This window comes from Rousettus aegyptiacus, unplaced genomic scaffold, assembly GCF_014176215.1.
Source record: "Rousettus aegyptiacus isolate mRouAeg1 unplaced genomic scaffold, mRouAeg1.p scaffold_m13_p_1, whole genome shotgun sequence".
Taxonomy (NCBI): domain Eukaryota; kingdom Metazoa; phylum Chordata; class Mammalia; order Chiroptera; family Pteropodidae; genus Rousettus; species Rousettus aegyptiacus.
In genome coordinates, this window is record NW_023416284.1 from 17,310,141 (window position 1) to 17,333,900 (window position 23,760).

The 23,760-nt window shown below is 32.0% G+C and overlaps 1 protein-coding gene across 3 annotated transcripts in view; it reads right to left on the reverse strand.

Moving 5' to 3' along the window:
* Positions 1 to 23,760, reverse strand: part of EYA3 (EYA transcriptional coactivator and phosphatase 3) — an 87,441-nt gene that overhangs the window by 50,721 nt on the left and 12,960 nt on the right. For 2 of the 3 annotated variants that reach the window (XM_016131999.2, XM_016132000.2), the window contains exons 2-3: positions 7,539 to 7,639; positions 3,626 to 3,669 (exon numbers count right to left, since the gene is read on the reverse strand). In XM_016131999.2, the coding sequence (XP_015987485.2) occupies positions 3,626 to 3,669; positions 7,539 to 7,571 (77 nt within the window). In that variant the 5' untranslated portion in view covers positions 7,572 to 7,639. Of the gene's footprint in view, positions 1 to 3,625; positions 3,670 to 7,538; positions 7,640 to 7,730; positions 9,521 to 23,760 lie in introns of those variants that run through there. The other variant, XM_036230737.1, reaches the window with a different exon arrangement.

The following is a 23,760-nucleotide window of genomic DNA, read 5'->3' on the forward strand; positions in this document are numbered from 1 at the left end:
ACTCATTTCTTCCAAGGCTATACAAGTAAGAGGCAAAAGCAAGTCTTCTTCATGGTATCCTTATTCTTGGTTTCAGCAACTACCCGGGCCAGGGTTAATACCCACAACATCTATTCTTCTTTCTCATATTACTCAGATATTCCAGCTAAGTCACAAGCAAGTCAGATTTTCTCTAAAGACAATATGAAAAATTCCACAACACCTAAAACTGCTGTCATTTTGTTTCCAAAATACCACAGCTAAGTAGGATGATGTCCGATTTCAGACAGTGGTTTTCACAATCACTTGAGAAGATTTTTCAAATTATACATGCTTGCTTCCAAGAAGGGGTTCTTAAAATGACTCATTCCACTGTATTTCTCTTCCCTCCCAATTAAAAGAAAAAAACAAAACAATTTTTAATTTATTATACCCAAGACTGAGCAACATTTTTTTTTTCTTGTTTAACTTGTAAGGAAAATTAAGAGGAATTGTGAAAGGTAAATCATGTAAAATAGAAGGATAAGTCATTATGTTAGGCACTTTAACATTGGAAAGATTTTCACTGAAATTCTGGAATGGAGATTATACTCACCTTTATCCCTCACAATGTCCTCCCTCTTCCTTCTACCTTACTTACCAATCTCCAATTATTCCCTCAACTACCAGTATAGCACAGTGGTTGAGTAGAGATTCTAAAACCAGATTGCTTAAGTTCATATTCCACTCTGCCAAAACTAAGTTTATGACTTTAGGCAAGTCACTGCCTTCTTTTGCCTTGGTTTTTCAACGGTCAAGGAGGAATAATAACAGAATCTACCTCACAGGGTTGTTATAGGGATTAATGAGTTAATGTATAAAAAGTACTTACAGTAGAGATTAGAACAGAGTAAGTACAATGTAACTATCTAGTATTACTGTATTATAACTTCTTTCCAGTCCAGGCATCCTTCCTACATTCATGTTCCCTAGAAAGAAATCTGCTTTGCTGTTCTACATTCTAAGGAGAAATGGAGGACACTGTACCACAGGCTCCATATATCTGGAACAATAAGAATGACTAAGAGCAGTTACAACACAGCAAAATTTTTAAAAGAAATGTTATTTATATAAAAAATAAATAGCACTGAAATTCCTAAAGCTCTCATCTTTTCTGAATGAATTGCTAATATTCTTAAGAATAATATCAAGAAATTTTCCTCCCATATATTCTGAATGTTCAATCAGATGTAATTAATTTTTAAAGCTAAATCCTAGATGAAGTTTATTTTTATCTATTTACTCAAATGCTTGTATTTTTGGAATAGTATTTAATGTACTAACCAAAATGTGACTAGGGAAAATTGAAGGGTAAGAGTAATAAATCATACTGAATAGTTATATCAGCGTTTCCCAAACTGGTCTATTATAATTACATGAATTATTGGTAAAAATACAGACTTCTGGGCCCCATCTCATGCCTACTTAAATAGGATTCCCAGGTGAAAGGTATAAAACTGGACAAGAATTTCACATTTCTGACTATTCTATGTGTACCTGAATAAATCTGGGGTTCAGTGTTATACCCAATGTTGAAAGATTATTTCTAGATGTTGTATCTTAGAAGGTATATTTATATGGTTTAGTATACAATAAACCAATTCCTAAAATCCTATAGTCCTGGAATTTATGTCATAGAAAAATCCTCTAGTCAACTGCGTATCCAGAAATTGAATTGAAACAATAGTGCCAAGAAAGTTAACTCACATTGTTAAATATTTAAAATATCTAGAAAATTTACATACTATCTCAAAATATAATATTTTCCAGTTATATAAACATAAATTTTGCTTAACAATGTATGCATGAAAAAAATGCTCTAAAATAAATCGACCCCTCTCCAACTTGGCAAAAACACCCAACTCCAAAAAGTTAGCATCACAAATACTTCATTCTCATTCAGTAGAACTCTTTGTCAATGCAGTCAATCCACAAATGGATAAACAAAATGTGGTATAGATATATAATGGAATGTTATTCAGCCTTAAAAGAGAAGAAAATTCTGATATATGCTACAACAGGAATGAACCATGAAGACATGATGCTAAGTGAAACAAGCCAGTCACGGAAAGAGAAATACTGTATGAATTCCACTAATATAAGGTACTTAGAAGAGTCTAAATCATAGAGATAGAAAGTAGAATGGTGGTTGCCAAGAGATGGGAAAAGGGGTAAACGGAGTATTACTGTTTAATAAATATAGAGTTTCAGTTTGGGAAGATGAAGAAGTTTTGGAGAAGGTGATGGTTGCACAACAGTGTAAATGTATTTAATGCCACTAAATTATACACTTAAAAATAATGGAAATGGTTAATTTTATGTTATGTATATTTTATTATAATAAAGAAACTGATGAAGGGAGATAATTGTAGGAAAAAAAGGTGATAGTTTCCATTGTACGACTGGAGAGGTCAGCCTCAGGTAAGAGCAGGGGAATTAACATCAGAGGAAAAGGCAGTGGAGAATATTGTAGAGAAGCAGATAAGTGGGTAGATTAGATGACAGACAAATGAGGTAGTTCCTATCTAATTGTTTCTAATTTCTCTTTGAATTAAAGAACAAGAGCCTCATCAGAGTGAATGGGAGTAGAGAGGAGAGGAAGGGAGGGGAGAGGCAGAAAGGGAAAAGGCAGGAGGCAAGGAGGGCAGGAAGGATGAAGGAAGAGAGTAAAGGAAAAAGGGAAGAAAGAAAATTATGAAGACTGGGAAATAAAGCACACCAGGAAAGGTGGTTAGACCACCAAGTGTTTAGATGCCTATATGAGCTGTGATCATGAATAAAAACTGAGACTAACAGCATAGTTTTATGTTTTTCTCTCACTATGTTCAGGTGATTGGAAGTAAGTATGGCATTAGTAGACAGTTGGGTTTAACCAGGGTTGTGATTTTGCTAGGAAAGTATGACATAGGGGAAAGGGGGAAGAAGTTAAGACGATTTGTAAGGGGCTGATTAAAGCAAAAGATCTTACGATTTAAGCAGCATTTAATTGGAAGTATACAGTAAAACACCATATGAATAGTGGGGTAGTAGATAAATAGGCTGGAATGTGGTAGTAAAAGAGTAGGATTCTGGAAATTAAGCTGTTAGAGGTGATGCAGTTACTGGTTCATATGGTTGACAAGTGACAGGAGGCAAGAACTAAAATCCGTGGTGTTGTAGAAGCCAGAGCATGAGATACAAAGAAGCTGCCCCTTTTCTCTAAGGGGAGCTAATGACTAAGGTATTCCATATCCATTTGGTAATTAATGCCAAATCCTTTGAATTTCCCTTACTTTCTTTGGCTTATTCTTCCTACTTTGTATACTGTACATCTGACTGAAGAATACTCACCATCCTGTCTCCTCCATATATCACAGGCTCTCATAGATAAAATGAGTTTGGTATATATTGTTGAATAGATAACGAATAGATAAGAAAATGAAATCAGTACTTATGTGTTTTAAGAACAAACTTTTAAAGGGAATTTTCACTGTAAACTAAATAATTTCAAAACATAAAGATGGCTGCTAAAAACCAAAAGGAGTATTGTCAATCCAAGTCATGCCCATAATTAGCATGTAAAAAAAATTATAAGTAGGTCATTAAAAAGATATTAAACTTTACATACCTTAAAGTTTGCTCCCCTGATTCCTGCATCTTGGCTTTTTTAACCTGCAAAAATAAATATACAAAAGAATCAGCGATCTGTTTTTGAAATCACCTAGCTACTCAAATGGCTAACATTAACTAAAAAATTTCAGGGTAACTGTTTCGTCTTGTCTTGCTTAGATATATTTAATTAACCCTTATTATATTTTAGAGTTAGAGATGGGGACTTCTTTGTTTTTCACAGGGAGGTTTTTTTTTTTTAAATGAAACAAGTGTTTTTCAGATTCAAGGTAAAATGTTTACCAGGATTTTTACTTAGATAGAATGTTTACCACAATGAAATATCAAAACCTGGATATAAACTAGTTGTTTTCAAATTTTAACAGACACATAATTGTATCATCTAACAGTAAATATAGCACTCTTGATATCATCTACTCATTTAACAGAAGCATCTTTTTACTTAAATTACCTACATGCCAAAAATAAAGATAAATTCTTATTAGGCTATCAGTAATTTATAAAATATTCTTCACATTATTCTGTTTTCCCCCGGATTTTCGTCTTTTCTAATTCCTTCTGAGGTGAAAGCATTTACATTGAAAGAGTTTAATACATCAATGAAAAAGTAATGTTTAATACTTCTAATGGATTTCCTTGCTTTCACATTACAAAAGAATGTGATTTTACCACTCTCTGGTTAGAATAACTAGTTATAATAGAAACATGCTTAGTATGCTTAGTCATACAAATTATGACTACTTAAAAGTATTTCAGGCTAACAAAAGAGGGCAAAAACTGTTAAATAAATTTAAACAAATATAACAGGTGGAAATGTAGCTATTTAATATGATTAAATTTAACATTTCAGACATTGTCTGCCTTAATTTAGGCAATTGTGTCCCCTTGTAAGTCAGGGATAGGAAGCATGTGTGCCCTTGACACTAGAGACAGGTAAACTAACTAAAAGGATACAAACAGATTTCAGTGGATTACAAAAGTACAGGTTCAAACAATATAATCCAGAAACTGACAGAATGTAAAATAGTAAAGCTACTTTAGTACTTCAGTACCAGTTCCTAAAAAGGTTAAATATAGGTACCATATAATCCAACAATACCACTCCTAGCTATATAACAAAGAGAAATAAAAACATGCCCACACAAAAACTTGTACATGAATGTTCATAACAGCATTATTCAAAATAACCAAAAAGTAAAAACAACACCAATATCCATTAACAGATGAATTAATAAAATAATGCTAAATAAATAAAATGATGAATGATAAATAAAAACCACATAATGAAACAATCAGCATTGAATTTGGTATGTATATTCTAAAAATTTTTTCCTGTTGCATATAATGTCCTTTTAAGATGAGTTCAGAGAGCACTTCTGATAGTCACAAAAAAGTTTTTTAAGTACTGTTTGTCAGAAATAGTTTTCGTTTATACCTCTTATCCTGAAACCAAGTGAGATTAGTGCCCCCTCTCAATCTTCAAAAGAGTTCCAGTTTGGACAATCTTATGAGCTATTTCAGAGTAGTTGAAAAAGATGAACACAGGGCAGGGGATAGGGAGAGACTGAGTCAGGTAAATGGTGACACAGAGAAAACCATTTACGATTGCAGAGGACTGAGGACTGACTGGCAATAAGGGAAAGTAAAAGCCAGAACTTGAGACTAGCATTTATGATGCATTGTGAACAATGACTTGAACAAATCTTAAATCTTAAGATACAGCAAATAAAAAGTAGAGAAATGAGAGATAATACAGTAAGGAAGAGAGACAAGGAGAGACAATGAGATTAAAATAACTCCAATAATAATGCCTATCAGTAAAGTCTCCCTCTATAAACAGGTAAATAGCAGGGTTAAAAATCTTAGCTTCATTTATCATCATAAACTTGGAATAGGACCATTCCTTCTACTCAAATTTTAGATCTTTACAGCCTGTGAAACTTGATTTCTCCCCCAAGTCTAACATCTACTCTTTCTATTCTAATTATTTTTAACAGTTAGTAAGTGTTCTGTGTTTTCTTAGATTCTGTATCTGTTTATTTGGCATCCACTAATCAGAGGCAAAGTTGTTTATATCTCCCTGGTGATCCAGAGCCCATGCTCTGAACTTTCTCCTTTATCCAGCTCACCCACTCCAAGTCACTATTTCCCCTGCTCTAAATCAACCCAGGGCCAGATACTAGACACCTCTATACCCCTAAAACTTTTAGAATTATTCAAACTAGCCAAACCTAAGTCATTTACCCTGTCTTGCCTTGCCTTACTCACCTTGCCTGTGTTGGAAACCCCAATGAAGGCTGTGGCCTGTGCATTCCTAGTTCCTTTCTGCCTCTTGACCAAATCTGGTGCTTCCCTATGGCCCTGTGTGATATGCCATGCTTCTTGTTTCTATGGGAATTGTAACATCAAACTTTTCTTTCAATGGCACTGACCTGTAAGTGTTGTCACTCAGTTGCCTTTATAAATTAAGACCCAGACACAAATCAATAAGAAACTGATACCCTTCACGATCACCATTTGTAGTTAACAGAAAATTTGTTTTTAAAGTTTTTCCTTAAAAACTTTGTTTTGCTTTAATTTCACCTTCGTCTGAAGTAACAATCAGGCTTTATATGTTATGTTATGGAAACTGAAAGAATGGCAAGCAAATGAAGCAGAGAAGAAAAGATGACCCACCAGCAGGTCTGCCTCACAATTCTCATTACCTTGAACAGGTAAAGAGTAACTAACAATACACATTTTGACAACCTATATGTCTTCTGAAACTATGACTAGACCTTTTACTACGTTAAAAACTCAATGATATAATTTTCCTTCGTACATTTAGTATATCTAATTCAGCATTTGTTCTTATAGTGAATATCTTAGATATACTGCCGAGGGTGACTTTTTAACCTTACCATTTCCCTGACTATTAATGCCCCAACAGGGATAGGGAATGATATTTCAAATGTTTCAAAAGGTTGTTTTACTAATTGCTTATGTCTTCCTAGTTTTATACTTACCTTAAGTGAGAGGACTAAAAAATTATGGCAAAGTAATAATCAGTATACATTTCTTAACATAAAGAAAAATATTAAAAACATATTAAAGAACTTCAATATTTAAATGGAAGCTGGTATCCACCCTTCTGTGATGTACATGAAAAACGTATCCTATGATGTGCTTTCAAAATTCAAATTTTTCTATATTGGATTTTCATAAAGAAAGGTAAACATGACCACTCTATATTTTAATATGAAATACAAAAAGCTCACTCAAGATAGCAAACTGAATCAGTATTTATATAACTTCAGAAAAAGAAGCTCAAGACAAAAGGAAAGGATCTTTTAACATAAAAATACCTTAAGAGAATGATTATTATTGCTTTCCTTTTCTAAATGCTAAGCCAAAAAAAAAAAAAAAAACAACGGACAAAAGAACAAAAAGAATCCAAATCACTTGGGGACATTTAAAATGATTTTATTTATTTATATTAAATATTTAAAACAAATTAAGAATTAGCCAGTAGTCAGATTATACTTTCTTCAGTTAATACAACTTTTTAAAAAATTAGGTCAGAGAAATTTAGGTAAAGATAAAACTAGATTTTCTGACAGAAATGGTATATAGTTTGGTAAATGTCCTCTTATTTTCCAAAAACTGTAAGAACAGCCATTGATTTTTTTTAATGACATTTCTAAATGCAATACTAACTTTGTAATACTGAATTTTCTAAGCAGACTCCTTAGTATTGTTAATAAAATATGAATTTAAGTACATACAACATTGTTTTCTTAGAAGAAAGTTATTAAGGAGTCATTTTCATTTTAATTTCTAATTTGGAATCTGTAGTATAACTGAATAATATTTAAATCTATTAAGACCAGCTTTCCTACAATCAACTTTAAATTGTTAAAGGAAATACTTACTGGTTGCTCTGGTAAATCTTGCTCTTCTTCCATGAGGACCAATATTTCTTTATTATGCTTAAGTGACTGGATTGCAAGTGTCTCTCAGCAGTCTTCACAGTCTGTTTAAAAAAAGGGGGAATTCAAAGCTTTATGTACTCTAAAAGCATTATCATTCAGGCCATCAGAAAATAATATTTAATATTTTGTTACCTCAGGCTTTCCACGTGAGTTCCAATCTCAAAATCTCGAAGTTGCACATGGCTTTTCAAAATTGACACACTGCACCACCAAGTCGAGATAGGTATACACAATGATTCTTATACCTTGCAAAAGCGAACACGTGGAACCACTTGTGCTGTATTTAAAACATGGTTACTACAGTCCTAATGCAGTAATTATTTTATAATGACAGCCATGTGCAGATTACTAAAACTTTTTTTTTAGGATTAGAGTTACATTTTTTAATGATACAAACTAGCTTAGCAAGTCAGTAAGTTATGATAACATCTAACCTGCTTTAATGTGGAACATTTATATAACTGTTAACACAGACACACAGAATCACTTTAAATAGGACAAACTAAAATATCAATTACTTTCACAACCACCTATATATATGTAATCAATTTAAAGTAAAACTCAATTTTTCTGGATCTACTTTAATAATGCAAATAAATAAGTGAAACTTTGAATCTGAGAATTAAGGAAAAATAATCATGTAAAGCTGGAACCCAATTTTATTCTGAAATAATAACCTCCACTAAATATACTGCCTAGTCAATTATTTAAGCAAAACCTTTATATTCGCAGATCCTGCTCTTCCTATCTTGATTTTCAAACTAAAAACAAAACAAAACAAAATAAAAAAAGAGAACTCTAAGCCCCTCATTTACTGGCAAAAACACCTAATTGTGCTCTTCTGGTAAGAGAGAAACAGAGAGACATTAGAAAACTTAAGTACATTATAAAAACGAAAAACTTCATTACTATTTAACAAAATCAAACTAGCACTTCTCTGAAACAGATATAATTGCTTATGCTTTTAATTAAGGTGACACCTGTTTTCACTTCTACCATCCACTATAGCTAACTTAACATATAAAGCTAAAGCAAGTTTAAAATCTTATTGCAGAAGTAATGAAAATCGATAAACATAAAAAGGGAAATGAAAAACTTCAATTATGTCAATACACCGCCACTTCACTTCTATTGCTCCATCTGGGTACAAGATAACATATTTTTAGAGCCACACTACAGAATGGGAAAAGGAGAGAAAAATGTGTGGAAGGGGTATAGTCAGATAGAAAAATGTCCAACTCTGACTCAGCTTTACTCCCTGCCCTGATCTCGAATGTCAAAAGAAAAACAAAGTTTAAAGGTCAGAAGCACTGGATGCTCAATGCACTCACGTGTAGCTCATACACGGAGCCTCAAAAGTTCTCATACTCCCTGACGTAGGTAACTAGTGCTGTAGAATTACAGAGCGCAATAACTAAAGCTCACGGGAGCTATCTTCCCTGTCCTTGTTTTGTTCTACTCAGAAGAGCATAATAAACGTGACGTGAAAATGACTCACAACTGTGAAAGATGAAACATTTTTACGTTTCGCTAACTTATAACTATCTTAGTTTTAAACTGAAATGTCTAAATGGGATTTTAATATTGTCTAAGTGTACATAACATAACTATGATTTCATCCCATAAGAACAAAACAGTGCCAAATCACTAGGAAAATGTAATGCTTCATTTGTTAAATTTTTGTGTGACCAGCTCTCACCTAAACAAAAAGTGATAATACTCCACATTTTACTTAAATGAAGGCCATAACTATAATAACTGCAATCTCTAATTAGATTCTCGGCAAGGGAGAGGGAGGCGATATTCCTTCTCATGGGGAAAGGGTTTATAAAATCTATCTCTCTAGTCAAGAGGAAGGTAAGGAAAATTGATGTTTTTTTAAAAAAAGGATACTCAGTAAGATGTTTTAATTTTGTTTTTAAACACAAGAACTAATTTATTTTAAAAATATGAACAACATTAAAAGAGAACATAAATTTTTATTGATCAAAAAGGGTTATGGATTTTAAAGGCAAGAAATACTACTCTTAATAGTGAGAAAATAAAATTTTCAAGCCATACAAAAATGATGTTAAAATCTTGAATTTTGTTTTTTAGAAATATGGTAATATTCCAGTGATTCTGGACTAATTTCTTATTTTTCTTTAAGTAAATTCTATGATAAGTTATAAGAAAATCTTTTTTAAGAGAAAAATCCAGACATTCCTTTCTACCTCTCCTATTTCTTCTTCTATGAAAATAAGCAATCTTTGTTGTTTCCATCATAAAAATTTTCTTTGCTTTCTCAGCTTTTAAATTTAGGGGAATAAATAGGGCATAGGTAATTTCTACATTTAGGAAAAAACTTTAAAAATCAAGTAATTGGTTAATGACCACCAATAATTTTGGTCAATTTTAAATAAACAAAAAAAAAGCAATCTACAAGGAAAGCATATGATTTATTACAGAATCTTCTAGTATTCTGTGGGCAATGTGTGATATATGTGAAGTTTGCAAACATACATTCTGGCACATATGTGTATAAAATATAATGAGTATAAATTACATAATTTCATTACAACATGCATCTGAGATATTACTTTCCATCAATACAGTATTTTCTTCCTTCTAAAAATCTGTAATTTGAAAGACCTGAAATATAAGAACATACTAAATACATGAATGCATTTATCAATGTGCTAAAACTTTTAATATTAAGATCTCAAACCTTCTTCTAAAGTGTCATGTGCTTATAATCAAAAGTTGCATTTACTAGCAACCAGATCAAAGTGTTATACAACAGACATGGTGATCGGTACTTGATCATAAAAAAAAAAGTACAGAATTACTATACAAATCGTAGCATTCTCATTTCCACATACAAGTGTTAGAGTTTAATCTAATTGTGTTTTTGTAGGGTGCGAGGGGTTGTTTTTTTAAACCATTAATGTAACCTAATATTATTCTACATTCGATGGGATGCATCTTTTAAATATCGGCTTGACATAGAAGTGGAAAGTGAGATACACGCAAAGAAAAGAAGGTAGACCGTCTTCTTACACTGTGTACAAGAACAGACTCAAAATGGATTAAAGATTTAAATGTAAGACTCGAGACCATAAAACTTTTACAAGAAAACATAAGCAGTAAACTCTGATATTACTAACAGGAATTTCTCTTCAGATACATCTCCTCGAGTAAGAGAAACAAAAAAAATAAATAAACAAATGGGACTACACCAAACTAAAAAGTTTTTGTACAGCAAAGGAAACCATCAGCAAAACAAAAAGACGACTGTTTGGGAGAAGATATTCGCTAATGATGCATCTGATAAGGGGTTAATATCCAAAATTTATAAAGAACTTACACAACCACAAAAAAATATCCAATTAAAAAATTGGCAGAAGACCTGAACAGATACTTCTCCAAAGAAGAAATATAGATGGCTAACAGATATATGAAAAGATGTTTAAGGTCACTAATCATCAGAAAAATTCAAATTAAAACCACAATAAGCGATCACCTCATACCTGTCAGAATGCCTATCATCAATAAATCAAAAACCAGCAAGTGTTGGTGAGGATGAGGAGAAAAGGAAACCCTCATATATTGTTGGTGAGATTTCAAATTGGTACAGCCTCTATGGAAAACAGTATGGAGGTTCCTCAAAAAATTAAAGATGGATATACCTTTTGACCCAGCAATTACACTTCTGGGTATTTATCCAAAGAAAATCAACACAATAATTCGTAAAGATCTATGCACTCCAATATTCATGGCAGCACAATTTACAATTGCCAAGATATGGAAGCAACCTAAATGCTCATCAACAGATGATTGAATAAAGAAATTATGGTTCATATATACAATGGAATATTACTCAACCATTACAACGAGAACAAATTAATCAAAAACAGACTCGCATTGTGGTGAATTTGGTGATGGACAGAGGGGAGGGAGGCTGCAAGGCTGAGAGAATGGGGTGAAGGGTTAAAGAAGTACAAATTAGCTGATAGTTGGGTACATGACAGAGAGAATGCAGTTAGCATTAATATGATGGTTAAGTGGAGGGCCAGGGGAGGGAGGGAGCAATTGGGGAGATCGTTTTGTCAACATTAGATGTCTAACCAATGCACTGTATACTTGAAACTAATTTAAATAAATTTATAATAAAAAAAAGAAGTGGCAAGTGGACTTTCACTGTAATTTAAATGAATATAATTACAACTTAGCCAAATAGCCGAAGAAATCAGAAAACAAGCTCTGAATTTCTTGTTTTAAGTTACCTTAAGAAATCTGAATCGTAACATCTTTTCATAACTTTCTAGTTTCAACTCTTACGATTGGTTTCTAAATATAGCTGTTTTATCAACTTTATTGGAGTTTGTCGGTATCTATACGCCTTCATGAACAGAAACCTGGGAAAATCTACAATTTAGAACAAAAATTTCCCTACTTGCAAATGCTGACAATGAAAAAATAGGAACTTTGGTTTCATTCAAAAAGGTGGCACAATTGTAAATAGTGTGATTTTACAAGCTGAAAAATAAAAGCAGAATCCTTTTGCAATATGGCAGCCATAATTTTTAACCCATAGAAGTTAGAAGGGAAATAATTAGTAACAAATATTTTATTTCAAAATTCTAATTAGATTCTACCTCATAATTTGTTTTGTAACAAGTTCAACATACTATTTATCCTGTAGTTGTAAAATGCTACAAGCAAGAACGTAAGTTACTTCCATGTGTTGTTATAGCTCATAAGTATAGAAAAGGAGATTAAAAATATATAATTATTTTAAAGCACAGAACAAAGGTCAATTTTTTGCAATGAAAACATAGGCATCACTCTTAATTACAACATTAAGAAGACAGTCTGATTATAGGTCTTGAAAGAGAAACTTGCGTGCAATTAATTGTGCACACAGATATCCAGGGATTAACTAAATATCTCTGATACAATTCTAAGTAAAACACAGATAGCTCATAAGTTTGACCACTGACTATACTATATTTTAGAAGTCTATGTACTACCCCATCCAGGTCCTTATATGTATTTTTAGAGCATGTCAAAGAAAATGCTACAGAAGTTTTCCTGGAGAAAATTAACAACATCCCTCCCCAAATTAAATATACCCGGGCAATAATAATTATAAAAAATAGTAGCCTAAGGAAGTACCAAAAAAGTGGTCTATCATCACTTATTATTTTTCTTATGTGAATTATTTTAGGACTTAAAAGAAATAATTAGCAAATGTCTACCATGGTATCCTCAAATATAATTATGTGCCTTGAAGAATAAATAAAAAAAAAGCACAAGAAGCAAAATACCCTCTTCTAATGCTTTAAGAGGGTTGTTTCAAGTATTGTTATTCAACAATAATGGATCTAAAGGGGCTCTATCAATGAATTCAGAAAACAAGTATCTTAACACCCAATGTAAAGTCTTAAGTACCCAACACAAAGCCTAAAGGTATCTCTTCAAAATAAATTTTAATTTATAAACTAGGAGGCTTACAAGGCAAAAACCAGAAAAGAAGTCGGGAAAAATGGTTTCAAAACATAAGAAAACATTTTTGTGGTCTCTTGCAGAAACAGTGCTTATTAGTAATAAGTGGGGATGACACTAAGTAATGATTTGGGCTTCATAATCTACAGAACATATATACATTAGGTTTCAAATAAGAAGTAAACGAAGGTTTATTCCAATGCCCATGAATTTCTTACTGGAAATTAGGCAAAAAATAACAATGAATATCTTGGAGCAAAGGAGGAATAATAGAGGCTACTCAGGAAGATCTGCACTACATCAGTCTTTAAAACCAATTATAGTGGGAAGGGTAAGAGAGGTATCATTTACTGAGCATTTATAATACACCAAGTATTTTTATATTTGTTATCCTAACACACAGCTGGTATCGTTCTCATTCTATGGATAGGGCAACTGGGATTCAGAGATTTAAACAATTTGCCTGAGAATAACAGCAATGTTTCTGGTTAAAAGTACAAATATATCAAGAGACTAGAAGATAGTGGTGATGGCTGCACAGCACTGTGAATGTACTTCATGCCACTGAATGGCATACTTGAAAACGGTTAAAATAGCTAATTTTGTCATGTATATTTTACCACAATAAAAAAGCACAAAAAGATCCATGAGACTAGAAATACCAAAACAATGATCAAATCTAAAAGTGCTTATAAGTGGAGAAAAATCAATATTTAAAAAATATTATAAGAAAAACTGAATATCAACATGGAGAAAAACATATCCATACCATACACTATGATTAATCCTAAATATATGGAGAACTAGTAGCATTCGAAAAATATTAGAGAAACAGAACAGTATAGTTATCTCATCTACAGTTTATATACAGTTATGTAAAAGAAACTTTCATGAAATGAAAACATAACAAATCTAAAATTAAAAGAATATAATAAATGGAAACGATATCTGCAAAAATTACGATAAACTTAATGTCTACAATATAAACCCAACCAATTCAACATTTACTGATCATCTGTTATGTGGCAAACAATAACTAACATATATATCCATCAAAGGACACAATTTAAAAACAAATCAGCATTTGGGAAAAAAGATTCTCACTACTAATTAAATTTTCATATTTTTAAGATACCACTTCATACCTATTAAACTATCAAAAATAAATCTAAACGACAAAACCTAGAGTTATCTGAGCTTGAAGAAGATAGGAAATATTTAGGCACAGCTGTAAAATCAGACTGTTCTTCAGTTAGATGACAAAAGAGGTCATAAAATTGCCCATGGTCTGAATAATGTTTCATTTTTTTTCCCCCCCAAAATAGAGTAAGAAGCTAACTTTATTAAAAGAGAAAGTCTGTTGTTTACAGAAATGAAAAATTAGAAACAATCAACATGTAGAGAATAGTTTACCTATGCTATAGTTCCAAAACTGAACATTCTACATTAAAATGAAAACTGTAACCTATTTTAATATAAGCTCATTTAAAATTTGAAAAATATAAGATTTTACATTTATCAGCATAATAACAACTTAAATATGATTTGTTAAGAAGCAAAAGCAGGTACAAAGGAATATAATCCTGGATGCTTTAAGGTTCGTATAGTAAAATACTTAGGGGTACATTATTTTAAAAATGCTTCTACAAAAATGTTCAAGACATTAAGCTCAAATTGGATATAAATTCTAAATTCTGATTTACTCTTTTTCCTCAGGAAAAAAATTCAACTTTGATGGAAAAGCAATTTAAATTGCAGTGATCCTCTCTTACCCTCAAATCTTAACAAAAGTTCATGACAACACTACAGGCAGAAAGACTCATTTAATTTTCTTGCTGTCATCTCTTTCATAAAAAGTCAAGTTAGACCTTGCACATAAATCCATAGTTGGTTCATTTTATGGTTCTGAGCAAAGGTGTTTAACTCTCAATAGTTAAAAAATCTGATGTCAGAAGACATTTTACATTTGGTATTACCCTATTGGGCAGAAACTATTCACTCTGTGAACCAAGAAAATTTCTAATATACGATGCTACAAGGAATACAGAATATTAAATTGTTAGAGATAATCCTTATTTTTAGGGTTGAGTAAACTAAAACCAAATACGTGAAAGCATTGCCTCATGACGTCTGTAAGTAGCAGAACCAGTAGGAGAACCCAAGATTCTGACCTCCCTTGTCTGAAACTCTTTTTCCCTTCATGTAAAATTGAGCATACAACCTTCCCTTTTCAAATTGCATTCCTAATATTAGTTTAGGCTATTTATTCCTTTTCTTTCATGAATTCTCTAACTATTCTGTTATATAACTTTGACCTCATGGTATAATAACCTGTTCTTAGGTTTAAAATGTTTTAAATTTAGACTTAAAATTTCTTTTTAAATGTGTTACATGGTACTTTAAGGACCTCCTAAAATTCCTAAAATGATTCACTTTTTATGCTACTTTTAACTTCTTGTACAGTCTAGCAAAAATAACAATTTTATTTCTCTTTACAACCATCAGTCTTTAATTTAAAATGTAGATTTTGATCTACTGTTAACAAAACAAGTTATTTTAATTACAAGGTATGTGAAAATAAATTTTTACCATTCCTAGTCAGAGATAAGCATCATTTTAGAAAAACAAAATATCTCCCGACCTATTAAAACCTCAAAGTTATTAGTGAAAGTACTTCTTGCTTCATTATTAGTTAATAATTAAGAATTCTTCACAGCTACTCCTCTGACCTCTACTGTGACAGCTAATTCTGTTAAAACTATTAATTTTCCCTTGGTTCTAAGATTCCTGTAGAATATTGATTCTAAATTCCACAATGTCAGAGACCACCTTCTTCTTTTTAGTATCTGTAGCACATAGTGGGCATTCAGTGAATATTGTTCAGTCAGTCTTGACTCCTCTATTTACTTAAACCAGTTCATTAAGAAACTTCAATATATTTAGAGATACAAAAAATTAAAAACTTTACTATTCCCATTTATTGCCAGGGATGCCTAAATCACAACTTTAATTCTTTACAAGGTTAACTGATTTGAAAAATATCATTTTGAAGTTTGTGTTCATTGAAAAGTTCCCTTCAAAAAAGCAAGGAATAATATACTATAAGCAAATTTTAATATCATATCAAGGTATCACAGCACAGGTACTACTTACTCAGAGCTTAGGAACCCATAGGTTTTTCTCCCTTAATAGGCTAAAGTTTTAAGTTAAAAAGGAAGGGGACACCCCAAAATTATATAATTGTATTAACCAATGTTATCTCAATAAACTTAAAAAAATAATAATTAAAAAAAGGAGGGAAGTGGAGGGTGGGAGGGTTGGAGGGAGGGAGGACCCACGTCCTAATTCCCAGAACCAGTGAATGTTAATTTATTTGAAAGAGTCTTTGTAGATATAATTAAATTAAGGATTCTGAGATGAGATTATCTTTGACAATCTAGGTAGGCCATAAAGATGAAGGCAGAGATTGGAGTGATATGGCCAAAGAATGTCAGCAGCCACCAGAAACTGGAAGACGGCTTATGGAGGAATGCAGTACTGCTAACACCTTGATTTCAGATTTCTGGCCTCCAGAACTGTGAGAGAATAAATTTCTGTTGTTATAAGCCTCCAAATTTGTGGTAATTTATTATGGCAGCCACAGAAAACTAATACAAATAGCAAAGTTTATTTTGTTTTTCCATTTGTTTTTGCTATGACCTCTCTGCTTGGGTTTGTTGGCCATTTGGCCATTGAATGAAATACACAAACTGAAAAAAAATGAAGAAAAGTATGTAAATAAGATAATATGATTATACATACAGCTGCAAAAATGCTTCCACATATTAAGAAGAATAGGGTAAACATAAACCACTTAAAAACTTTTCAAATCATTGGACAGTTTGCCTAATAGAACTGTCACATAACTACAAAGTTAGTTAGCATTCTTATGCTTTCATTCTGGGCCAAACCCTAAATTCGTAGTGGAAGAAATTCCCAGCTAACATAGTAATACTGGTGGTTCATAGATCTTGAAAAGGCTTTACTGATTTAATGCTTTGAGAACAAACTCAAGTAGAGACAGTCCCTGACTTAAGATGGTTTGACCTCCGATTTTTCAACTTTCTGACGGTGCGAAAGCGATACATTCAGTAGAAACTGTACTTCAAATTTTATCTTCTCCAGGGGCTAGCGACATGCAGTATAACACTCTCTTGTGATGCTAGGCATTAGCAGTGAGCAACAGCTCCCAGTCAGGCACGCAGTTCCGAAGATAAATTACCAATACTCTACAGTGTACTGCGTTGCAGCATTTTCTGGATATTGTATTCTGAGCATATTTAAGGTAAACTAGGCTTAGCTATGATGTTTGGTAGGTTAGGTGTCCTAAGTGCATTTTTGACTTACCATATTTTCAACTTAGGATACTTTCAATTTATGATAGGTTTATCAGGACATAACCACATCCTAAGTTGAGGAACATCTGTACTAGTATTAGCATACAGTAACTATCTCTACTATTTGATATGTTGTGCTTAGAAAAAAAATTACTGCTAGAGTTAAATCTGAAAAATATACACGTCCTCCTTTCCAGATGATCATAACTGACAATCTTAAGCAAACTGTGCCTCAAGATTAAAGCTCATAATTTTCTATTCTGATTGAAGCTCCTATTTTGCTTTTCTCTCATGAAGTCAATTTGTGATATCTATAGAGTATTATACTTCTCCATAAAAGCATTTACCAAACATTTCATTTTAAATTTTGTAATGTTACACTAAGCACTGTATGAAGAACATTAATAAACAGATCATAGAATGGTAGTAAATAATTAGAATTTTTGTCATTAGAAAAATGTAACTTTTCTAATTCAGCGAATTATTATTTTTTTTGCATGTATTTCTTTGAGACTTTCTTTTGTGTATGCTTTAAACAGAGCCTTAAGGTCCTTTCTAAACACTTAAGTATTCATAGAATATCTCAAACCAGAAGAAAAATACTAAAATAGAATGCAGAGTAGAATACACCAAGTGTTAGACATATTCTGAAAGAAATCCTAATTAATTAGTGTTTTGGCTAATGTCAAAAATTTGTCAGTGTTGAAAATGTCATTTAACTAAACAGTAAGATACAGATTTAAAAAAATAAAAATATAAAGGTTTAGCTAATTTAACCAATAAAATGCCAACTTCAAGCAACAAAGTAAATGAGAAGAGTAAATTTTAAGAACTTACTCTTTTTCTTGTTAAAGACTCTTAATTGAAACAATTATTTACTGGTTGGTCTAAAATGAGGGGGTTGAATCTATAAAGGCCAACAGTCTCAAACTTTGGAATCTTCTCTAACTGCAATTCAAAAACAACTATACACAAACTAAACTCATTCGCCAAAAGAAAAGAACATGACATAGATAGCATTCTGGAACAGATATGAACTGAGACTATAGCGCTATCTTATAAATTAGTTATAACACGTTAGAGCTAGAAATAATGTTATACTAAATGCAATGTGGTATTCTGGATTGTGTCCTGGAATAGAAAATCATATTGGTGGAAAAAATAGTGAACTCTGAATAAAGTCTGGAGTTAACAGTAATGTACCAGTGTTGGTTCTTAGTTTTGACAAATGCACTATAGCAGTATGAGCCACTAAGAAGAGGGGAAATGGGTAAGGGGTATATGGGACCTCTCTGTACTATCTTTGAAACACTTCTAGAAATCTAATTCCAGAATATTATTATATTATACCCAAATTAAAATATTCTAAAATAATTATTCCAAAATAACTTGTCTTAAAAAATGGGGTATCATTGTACACTTACTAGAATGGTTAAAATAAACAAAAGAAAACTGGCCATACCAACTTAGCAAAGATATGGAGCAACTAGAACTCCTCCCTTACACTGCTGGTGTGAATACAAAAAGGTACAGTATGTTCATTATGAACAACAGTTTGGCGGTGTCTTATAAAGCCAAACATATACTTACATTAGACTCAGCAATCTCACTTTGAATTATCAATCTAAGTGAAATGTAAACATATTCACACAAAAACCTGTACATGAATGTGGATAGTAGCTTTTTCATATATACACCAAAGACTGGAAACAACTCAAATGTCCCTCAAACTGGCAAATGGATAAATAACTGCTGTATAGCTATACAATGGTATACTACACAGCAATTCATGGAACACAGATGAATCTCAAATGTATTATGCTAAATGGAAGAAGCCAGGCTCAAAAATCTATATGTTGTATAATTCCATTTATATGACATTCTTTATATAAAGTAACTGTAATAACAGGAAATATCAGTGGTTGCCAGGTACTAGGGAATGGAGAAGCAGAAGGGATTAGCTACAAAGGGGCATGAGGGAACTTCACTGGGGTGATGGAACTGTTCTGTATTTTGATTGTATTGGTAGTTTCCCAATTGTATGCATCTGTAAAATTCACAGAACTGTACACTTATAAGGACAAATTTACTATATATAAATTATACCTCAAAAAATTATAATAGGATCTGTTTAAATTTTTAGAAAGAAAATTAATCACATATGAAATTGAATAAAATTCTATGACTAATATAAATGAACAAAATTATAAACACAGGTGAATCAACAAGCAGTTTATTTATGAGTTCAGAGATTTGAAATGTTGGCTAATAAAATTATAAACATAGCTGGGTCAACAGTTTACTTATGAGTTCAGATTTGAAATGTTAGCTACATTATTTGATATCATCATAAGAGTTTTTCCTTAAATGACTTAAATAAGGTCAAATGGTATAAATTCTTATTTAATAGTATAAATTCTTATTTTTTCATTTTAAATGTGACAACTTTCAAACAGATACTCTCTCCCTACCTAAATGGGAGTGGTGGGAGAATCCTACCTCTATGCTAAGCCACTGAAGGTAGAGCTATACAGTATGCAGTCATTCAGACGCAATTACGTCTAAAATAGCTGATATTTATTGAAAAGAAAGAAAGAAAAACAAGAGGGAGGGAGGGTGGGAGGGAGAGAGGGAAGAATAAAGTGAGAATGAACAATAGAATGAAAAGAACAAAAGAAAATAAGGAAGGAAGGAAAAAGAATGAGGGAGGGGGAGAAAATGAGAGAGGGGAGGGAAGGAGAAAGGAAGGAAACTTAAAACAGGCAATGAACCATGTAAAAGATCTCTCTGCAAAACATACATAAATTTATTAAGCCAGAAATACTATAGCAAAATACTTTGCAAACCCCATGATACCATGAAAACATGCCTCTGACAAAGAGGGGAAAAAATCCAAAGAGAAATCTGTAGTTTAAGTTTTGAAAGAGAAAAGTCACATAAAACTCCACATCATTTACTGGAATTATCATTATGGTTAACATTGAATAGCATTGTTTTCTTTAAAAAACATTTAAAGAGTTTATAGGCATAATACCAAAAGTGTACAAAAACTGGTAAGCAGGCTTGCTTTATGAGACAGAAGTTTCTAAGAAGTTTGTGATCAAGTGTTTATAAAGTCAATCATTCCAAATACACTATAGGAGCTTACTATTTAATGAGGCAAATTAGTACAAGGGAAAGAGATGGGATTTCGGTCAAGAGTCCATCTCTGTTACCTACCAGCTAGCTATAAGACCTTGGGCAACTCAGTTTTAATATATCTTGTAAATATAGATTTATTTTAAAATTCAATCAATGAGTGCTTAGGAAGAGTCTAGTACAATGCACAATGCCTGACACATAATATAGGTACCCTAAAAATGTGAGTCCCCTTAACATTCATAAGTGTCTTGCCATGTACTGAGAGTGGAAGAATAAATGAATAAGGCAGGACCATTTCCATAAGGCATTTACAGTCCAGTGGATTTCTTAGGTATGACATCACAGCAAATCCAATAAAGAAAAAAATAGAAGGATAAATTTGACTTCATCGGAATTAAAAATTTCAATCTTTCATTTATATTCCAGTTTCTATACCACTGTACATTTTTTTCTATCTAAGCCATATTGCTTTTTTGCTAATGGTCTTTTCTCAATCCACATCTTATTTGTATTTTCTGCAGGATTTGATGACACTGACTGTCCCATGTGTGCTATACTCCTTTTAGGGTACCTGAAAGTTGCCTTCTTCACCCACGAGGGTAAGCCCTTTAGTCTTTATATATATGCACACATATATGTATATATGTGTATATACACTTTTTGCCTAAGTAGTTCTGCTTCTCTGATGAACCCTGACAGATCTGCCAGACTGAAAAAACCCTGAAAATCTACTGAAAAGATTGCAACAATTATTGCACACTTCCCTGTACCTTAATTAGCACCAAGTATCATCAATCTTTCAAAAATTTTGCCTAATTCAATAAGTAAAACATGATCTCAAGAAAGCATGACTTATATCACTAATTATAAATGAAAAAAAAGTGTTTTCAGTTGTTTTACTTTTATTTCTGGTAAATTGCCTATTCATATCTTTTGCCCAATTTCTATCAGGTCGTCATCTTCCTGACATTCGGTATGAGTTCATTGTAAACTATGGAAATTAGCCTTTCACCTATATTAAACATTTTACATGTTAAAATGTATATGTTATACATGTTATTTCACCTTATCATTTGTCTTGACTTTCTTTATAACATATTTTGCCAAATATAAGTTACAACTTTTAGGAAATAAAATGTCAATCTTTTTCCTTTGCATATTTTAGGTTTTGTGCCGTATTTAAGCTTCTCTAAGACCAACTTATAATTTCATTCATCTTTCCTTCTATAACTTTGATGACTTTATTTATATTTACATATATGTCTAGAGAGGCCAAAGTAGCACAGTGATTAAGAGAACAGACCATGAAACAAGACTGCCTAGATTTAAATCCTACCTTCTACCACTTAATTTCTGTGTGACTGCATCAATCTCCCAATCTGTAAAATGGGGGCAATAATGGTAACTATTTCACAAAGCAGCTGGGAGAATTAAATGTGTTAATAAATGTAAAGAGCTTATGACAATAACCTTCATGCATAATAATTGTTAAGTGTTAGGTGTTATTATTTAATTGATCTAACAAATGCTTAACCAGTTGTCCGAATCCCATTTACTAATTCTCACCTTTTTCTCCAATGATTTGAAATGTCAATTTTATAATATATAAACCAAAATTCCTATATGTGCAATTTCTGGACTTTGTTCACTAGTCTTTGTTTCGCTAGTCTATTTGGTACGTCTTCAAAACCCAACTTGAATTATTATAATTTTATAGCATGTTGTACAGTCTTTTTTTTTTATTATTTCATGTGTTTTAATACTTGGAAAGGCTAGCCTCTCTTCTTCATTCTCCTTTGTTAGACTTTATGCTTTCCAAATGAACTCTGGAGTGACATTGTCAAGTTTTAAAAAACTAATGATCATTTAAATTGCATTAAATATATAATTTAGGGAAAACCAACAAGTTTACAATATTGAGTTCTCCTATTTATGACCATATTATGTATTTCCAGTTAATCTTTTTCTAATGTCTCTTAAATCTTTTCCACTTAGTTATGTTGGTATTTTGTCTTTTGTTACATTTTTCATTATATTTTCTAAAGAAGTTGCTTTTTATATGTAGGAAAGCTACTGATACTGGTATATTAATTTTGTAAACAATCACATTACCAAAGTCTCTTACTGTTTCTAATAACAAGAACAGTAAAATGGTTGACTCGAGTTTCATGTATTTATTTTCCCTTGCTGCATAAAAAGTTTGCTTCTTCTTTCCCCAATATAACCTCGTTATTTCCTCTTCTTGCCTAATGATATTGGCTTACACCTCCATTATAATGTTAAGTAACAGCGCTAACTGCTAGGCATCTTTTTCATGTTCCTCACATTAATAAGAATACTTCTAGCAGTCCACTACTAAATATGGTAGTGGTTTGGTTTGAAATAAGGTTTTTCTTAACCATGTTAAATGAGAATTTATCAATTTTAATTATATGGAGAATGCTTATCAGGAATGGTTATTAATTAGGTCAAATGCTTTTTTGGCATCCAAAAAGCTGACCACATGGTTTTTCACTCACCAATTAATATAATACGCGCTAACGGGTTGTACTAATATTGAACTATATATGTATTTATTTTAGAAATGAAACCCTTAGGTCGTAGAATATTATTTTAATGTACTGCTGACTTCAATCTTCTAGTACTGAATTTAAGATATTTACATTGATATTTGTAAGATTTTTCTATATTTTTCTATTTTGGGCTGTCCATGAAGTTTTGGAATTAATATTTCATTGGCGTTCTTAAAAGAACTGTAAACTTTGTGCATGCTCTAAAGCAGACATAATTATCTGTTCCTTAGCTATCTGAAATAACCTTTGGATCTAAAGGTTTTTGTGGAGCAGTCCTTTGACATGTTTATCAATTCCCTTCATTGTTATTGGTCTCTCGAATTTCTTTCTTCTGGGGTTGAGCTGGGTAACATTTTTCTAAAATAGCCACTTCATCCAAATTGTCAGGTATGTATAGGGTTTTACACATATGTATATGTGTGGTTAATTCATCCTTTTTTTTAGAATGCTGAATTCTACTATATAACATCTCAAACTTCATCCAAATCAGTTTACTCTCAATGAACTTTCTGTTGATAAAAATCAGGAATCAGAACATTCTGGTTCAAGAGAGCTGAGAAAGCATACCCATTTTTATTTTCTCTC